Source organism: Penaeus monodon, chromosome 26 (genome assembly GCF_015228065.2).
Source record: "Penaeus monodon isolate SGIC_2016 chromosome 26, NSTDA_Pmon_1, whole genome shotgun sequence".
Lineage (NCBI taxonomy): Eukaryota > Metazoa > Arthropoda > Malacostraca > Decapoda > Penaeidae > Penaeus > Penaeus monodon.
Genome location: NC_051411.1, coordinates 34294162 through 34301085, shown reverse-complemented (window position 1 = coordinate 34301085; position 6924 = coordinate 34294162). Strand labels below are relative to the sequence as shown.

The following is a 6924-nucleotide window of genomic DNA, read 5'->3' as shown; positions in this document are numbered from 1 at the left end:
ATTTTTTTTTCTGTATGGTCACGTTTATTTTTATTTTACCTATCATCTTTAAGATTAGTATAGTTATTTTGTTGTTAATTACTATCATTGTTATTATCATTACCATCGTTGTTATCATTATCATCACCATCATCATTATTATCGCTACTGTTGTCATCACCAACGTCATCTTCATCATCATCACCATTATTATTATTGATAATTTTTTCGTCATTAGCATTATTACTATATTCCTTATTATTACTATCATCATCATTATCACCATCATCATCTTTATTATTATGTTTTCATTTATAATACTTAAAGCCTTGGTACTTTTCTTGGTATTTATCCTGTATTTTCCATTTTGTATTTTAGAATATTTTCGATTCTATGAAGGGGAAAATATAGAATACATATCATTTGCATATGACGTGTAATATATTTAATTAAATCAACGGAAAATAAGGTAAATAAAGTCAACGAAATAGGAAATACAATAGAATTTATGATGAGAATGTGGAATGACATACAACAACAGACAAAAAAAAAATTAAATACAATAATAAGAGCAGGAAAATAAAACGTCTTTAGTAATCATAAGGCAGTTGTGGGCATGGCGTTTGGTACCCCTGCTCGGTCTTCGTAACAGTGAGGTATTGGGGTACCACCTGCGTTTGGTACTGGGTCTGGTACTGCACCTGCGTCGTAGTCACGTACTGGGGGACGTACTGGGTGTTGTACTGTGTCTGGTACTGGGTCGTGGTAACGTACTGGGTTTGGTACTGAGTATCGGTGATGTACTGGGGTGCGTAGGCCGTCGTGGTGACGTAATAAGGACTGTACTGGGTCTGGTACTGGTATTCTGTCTCCGTGACGTACTGGACATCGGTTTTGTACACCGTTTCCGTGACGTACTGGGGGATGTATTGCGGTACATGCTGGGTGTTGTAGTGGGTGACGTACTGTGTCTGGTAGATTGTGGTTGGCACGACTTGGGTATGGTAGATCGTCTCGTAAACCGGGACCTTGAAGAGATAAAAGAAAACGATAATGATTAATAATAATAATAATAATAATAATGAAGATAAATGGATTGGTAGATAGAATCAGTACATATAATGACTAATGATATTAACTAATGAGGATATAAAGTGTTATTAGATAGGTTGCGAGAGTTAATGATAATAAGGTGCACTGATATTCATGTTGACCAAATATAGATGAGAGATTTTTTCCTCTCTCTCTCTCTCTCTTCTTATAAACTATATTGATTAAAAATTAATAGAATTAACATCACGAATTGCATCCTTTATACATATATCATACATTTACCCTTTTATTTAATGACTAACTGACTGACTATTTACACTTAGCAAAATATAAAGAGTGAACTGACCTGTTGGTAGACCGTCTCGTAATGAGGAACATATTGCACTTTTGCATAACATCTTTGTCTTCGTCGTTTGTAGGTCGGCTCTGATACCACCGCTGACAACACTGCCAACAGCAACACTACCAACGAGGTCAGCTTCATCTGGCAGTGTTTTTTTTATTTATTATTTTTTTTTTTTGGTGCGAGAACGGTGGGATTTTGATCATTAGTTCATGGGTAAGGAATTATGTTTATATTGTATGAATGTATGGATAGATAGATAGATAGATAGATAGATAGATAGAGGAGAAAATAAATATTGATCAAGTATGATAATGAGACAAAATGAAAACAAACTGAGAGAATAAACCACAACAAATTCGAAATAACAAAAGGAAACTTTCAAAATAGATGCGATATTGAAATGCAAACCCTAATTAACTCATTAATACCGAATAATGACCAGCTGCACCCCTCTTTCTCCGAGAATGAATGAATGAATAGATGAATGAACTGAAAGTAGAAATCAACAACAACAACAAAATGAAAACACGAAACTAGAATATAGGGAAATGAAGAGAGAGAGAGAAAAAGAAAATGTTCAACGCTTGATTGCCTAAGTTCATCTTAGAATTTTTTTTCCGGTCACGCTTTCGACGGCAAGAAGAAAAGGGGGGGAGGGGCAAGAAGGGGAGAGGGGGAGGGAGAAGGAGAAGGAGGGAGAGAGGGAGGGGGAGAGGAAGAGGGGAAGATAGGGGAGAGTGAAGGGGGATGATGGGGGAGAGGGAGAGGAGAAGATGGGGGAGAGGGAGGGGAGAGGATGGGGGAGAGGGAAGGGAGAGGGAGAGGAGAGAGAGGGGAGGGAACGGAGTATGAGAAGAGAAGGAGGAGGCAAGAAGAGGGAGAGAGAGGGAAGAGAGGAGTAGGTGGGGGGGGGTGAAGGGGGAGGATAGTAGAGTAAAAGACAAAGAACAAGAAGGAAAGTCAAAGAAAGGGGAGAGAAAGCGGAAAAGGAAGAAAGGGAAGGTGAAAGGAAGAGAAGACAGACGGACGAAAAGATATGAAAATAGAGTGAAAAGGTATGGGAAGAGGAGAAAGTACCAAAAGGGGTCTAGGGCAGATAATGAGATAATGAGAAGGTATAAAAAAAGGAAAGTGAAGGGGAGGGGGGGTTATAGAGAAAAGGAAGAGAGGTGAAAGAGAGAAAGGAGAGATGAAGAAGTAGGAGAAAGACTGGGAGAGAAGGAAGGAAGTAGCAAGGAAAGAGAAAGAGGGGAAGAGAGGGGAAAAGAAAAAGAGAGAAAGCGAAAGGAGAAAGGAATGAGGGGAAAGTGGAAAAATGAGGGGAGAGGGGAAGAGAGGGAAGAATATGGAAAAGGGAAAGGTTCAAGGAGAGAAAGGAGAGGAGAGGGGAAAGGGAGAGGGTAAAAGAAAGAGAAGATCAGAAGATAAAAAAGAAAATGAGAAGTGACACGAAAAAGAAAACGGAGAAACGACAACCACGCAAAGAAAACGGGAAAACGAACAAACACCCAAAAAAATAAACAAATAAAAATTTAAAAAAAAATCACGAAAAGAAACGAAGAAGAAAGAGACAAAAAACAATAAAAAAAGGAGAAGAAAGTGAGAATTAACCAGCTACTTCCCCCCCACCAAACACTTACCTTGCGAGGTCGTGTGTCTTTGAGCTTTCTCGAGGGGAGACTGACTTGGATTGGAATGCCTTTTGGCTTTTATACCGAGCGAAGTGCTACCTGTTACCTGCCACGATGTGTAACCATGTTGAGTGATTAGACAGAACTTTGCAGACGAGAGGATTGGGTGTGCGTGTGTGTGTGTGTGTGTGCATTATGTGGGGGTGGGAGAGAAGGGGAGATGTGTGGGAGGATGTTTGTGTTTGTGTGTGTGTGTGTTTGTGGTTGTATGTGTGTGTTTGTATGTGTATGTGAGTGTGTGAATGTGCGATTGTACGAGTGTGTGTGTGTGTGTGTGTGTGTGTGTGCGTATGTGTGATTGTACGAGTTTGTGTGTGTGTGTGTGTGTGCATGTGTTTGCGCGTATCTGATTATGTATGTATGTGTAATCTAAACATAATTATATGCACCACGAGCATATATATGATTGCATATCTAAAAGAAATCCCAATATAAGTTTACCTGTATTTTGCATAGTTCTAATTCCACACATAAAAAAGAGGCCAGCAAAATAATGATAAACATACGCGTGCATTTGAATACAGCAAACACAAAACCCACAGAAAGGGAATTTTCTCCGTGTTTGTCCAATCTTTTCTTTTGACATACATGAATGAACTACATTTTTTTTTCTTTTTATTAAGACTTGTCGGTTTAATGGTAAAATATTAGAGCAATCTTTCTCTTGTCATTTTATATAGGTCAGTGTTGCATATATTTGTACCTGCATAATCCTATTAGCATATGTCGTCATGAATATTATTTATATTTTCAAATTGCTCTAAACCTTATTTCTGTGTGTATTTTTGCACGTAATCTATCAATCAATTTCTTTGTGAATATTCAATATGAATGTATTTATTGTTTATTCAATTATCCATTTATTTTTGTTCAATTATGAACTATATATCAAGCAAGGTGTGTGTTTGTTTGTAACAGAAATCGATTAATTTTCCCAAATAATTTCGCCTTAGTATATTTTATTATTCTTATTGTTATTGTTATTGTTGTCATTGTTGATAGTGATTTTTTGTTTTTGTTTTTGTTATTGGAGTCAATGATGTTGTTGTCGATGTTGTTATACTGTTAAAAATATTGTTAAAATTATCTTCGTTTCCCGTTATGTTAGTGTTATTAAAATTGTTATTGTTTGTTGTTGGTCTTATTGTTATTCTCTGCTGTTGTTGCCCAGAGAACAAGAACACCACAGAAGGATGACCACAAGCTTGATTATGGCAAAATATTGTGTCGCAAAAGAACACATGAAATTATGCCTCGAGTTTTATATATATATTATATATATATATAGATATAATATATATATATATATATATATATATATATATATAATATATAATATTATATATATATATATATATATATATATATATATATATATATATATATACATATATAAATAAAATGCTGCAACAAGCACACAAATGAATCAATACAAAAAATACACAAAAAAGATCAATTATTGTAAAAAAAAAAATTAAACATAATAAAAACATAAAACTCTGTATTATTTAAAAACCACAAACAATTAAAAAGGATAAAAAGGAAACAAACAAACAAACAAAAAACAAATATAAATTATCAATATAATAAAACAAAATACCCCCCCCCCAAAAAAAAAAAAAAAAATCACAAAAAATAAAAAACAATAATAACCCACAGCAAGTCAACCAAAAAAAAAAAAAATATATATATATATATATATATATATATATATATATATATATATATATATATATACATATATATATAATATCAAAAATTCGTTCACACACTCCCCTCGCACCAAATTAATCGCTCTAAATTCACAACGATAGGCCTAAGGATAATCACTTTGCTAAGAATGACTAACGACCTGTTTCAAACTTGCGGCTAAGTACAGGGCGGAAGTGCGTTATGACACAGGAGGTCATAAAGCTTATGAAAAAGGTGTTACTGGACAAGGTTATATACCCAGTGACCTTGCTTGGTGGCAGAGCAAGGTTGGTTCCTGAGGGATTAATTAGGATTAGAGAGGGGAGTGGGGGAGAGGGGGGAAGGGAGGGGAGAGGGAGGGAGTGGGGGAGAGGGGGAAAGGGAGGGGAGAGGGAGGGAGTGGGGGAGAGGGAGAGAAAGAGAGGGGAGAGAGAGAGGGAGAAAGGGGGGAATGCAAAAAGAGGAGCAAGGACAGACAGACGTGGATAGATAGATTGAAAGATAAATAGATAGATAGATAGATAGATAGTAGATAGAGAGAGAGAGAGAGAGAGAGAGAGAAAGCGAAGAATGAGAGAGAGCGAGGGAAAATGGTTATCCTCTGCTCTTCGTGTCGAAACATTTTTTTTTATTGTTTCCTTATTCACGGCGTATTTCGCTAATTACCGATTTATTCATCATCTGATTTGAATACATATATTCTGTATTTCATCGATTTTCTTACTATATTGTTGTTGTTGTTATTGTTGCTGACGGTTGTTGTTGTATTGTTGTTGTTGTTGTTGTTATTGATATTGTCGTTGTTGTTATTGCCAATGCTGTTTTTCTTGTTGTTACTGTTGTTGTTACTGTTGTTGTTTTAGTGTCTTATGTATTATACTATCACTATTTCATCTTCTTTTCATTTGCAATAAGGTTATGAATCCGTCTTTAACGAATTTTACATCCGAAGACTATTTGTATACTCACCGTGTCGTGTTCGTATACATGTTTATTTGGTGTTTCTCCACGGTGCTTGAAAGTGAAAAATACACCGATTAAAACGAAAATAGGCTCATTGGAGATCGGTACTCACAACCCTCATTAGCATCACAACTCACTTCATTATCACAACCACAAAGACTACGCAAGATGAATCTATTGACTTCTGTGACTGCGTGTGCATTGTTGGCGAAAGTTGGGGGGAGTATTTGACGGCTGAGATTTATAACAGTGCGAAAGAGAGAACGTGAGTATGCGTGTGTCTGTGTAAGTGGGAGGTGGGGGGAGAGGAAGAGAGAGAGAGAGAGAGAGAGAGAGAGAGAGAGAGAGAGAGAGAGAGAGAGAGAGAGAGAGAGAGAGAGACGAGAGAGAGAGAGAGAGAGAGAGAGAGAGAGAGAGAGAGAGAGAGGGGGGGTAGAGAGAGAAAGAGAAAGAGAGAGAGAGAGAGAGAAAGTATATTCATACATATTTCTGTATACAAGCATAAGTGCCTCCGTATAATAAAAAAACGTACACGCTTACATAAAACAGACATACCCACATTGATACACATAACTCCCTCTACCCATTAAGATAGACGACACTATATACATATGCCCAACTCATACCACACATACATTTGTACACACTTCTCTGTACGCATCCCCCCCCCAACCCCTTTCCAAACATTCAACATTCCACCAAATCTTACCATACCCATTACAAATTCATTACACATTCACAACCCCGACATTACACACGGCTCCCAAACTCCCCCAGCGACATTACACAATTTAGAAATGTCAAGCTATTTCTCCCTTCGACCCCCACTAGCCAGCGTCGATCGGGCGAAGGGCTACTATTAACTAGCATGACACTCAGGTATGCCAAAGCCTTAGGGAGGTTTTTTGTGCGTGTCGTGGGTCGGCGTGGGAAGGAAGGAAGGAAGGGAGGGAGGGAGGGAGGGAGGGAGGGAGGGAGGGAGGGAGGGAGGGAGGGAGGAAAGGAAGGAAGAATGGAGGGGGAGAGGAGGGACGGGAGGGAGGGAAGGGAAGGTGGAAGGGAGGGAAGGGAGAGAGGGGAGGGAGGGAGGAGGGAAAGAAAGGATGGATGGGAAGGGAGGGAGGGGAGGGGAGGGGAGGGAGGGAGGGGAAGAAAAGGTGGAATGGGGAGAGAGAAGAAGAAAGGAAGGGAAGATGGAAG

The 6924-nt window shown here is 38.1% G+C and overlaps 1 protein-coding gene across 1 annotated transcript; it reads right to left on the bottom strand.

Moving 5' to 3' along the window:
• Positions 1-343: 343 nt before the first annotated feature.
• LOC119589759 (adhesive plaque matrix protein-like) lies at positions 344-3048 on the bottom strand. Its single transcript, XM_037938334.1, has 3 exons — positions 3019-3048; positions 1379-1516; positions 344-1007 (listed from the first exon to the last, which is right to left on the bottom strand). Exons 2-3 carry the CDS (start codon positions 1514-1516, stop codon positions 570-572), a joined length of 576 nt encoding a protein of 191 aa, XP_037794262.1. The 5' UTR covers positions 3019-3048; the 3' UTR covers positions 344-569.
• Positions 3049-6924: the final 3876 nt, after the last annotated feature.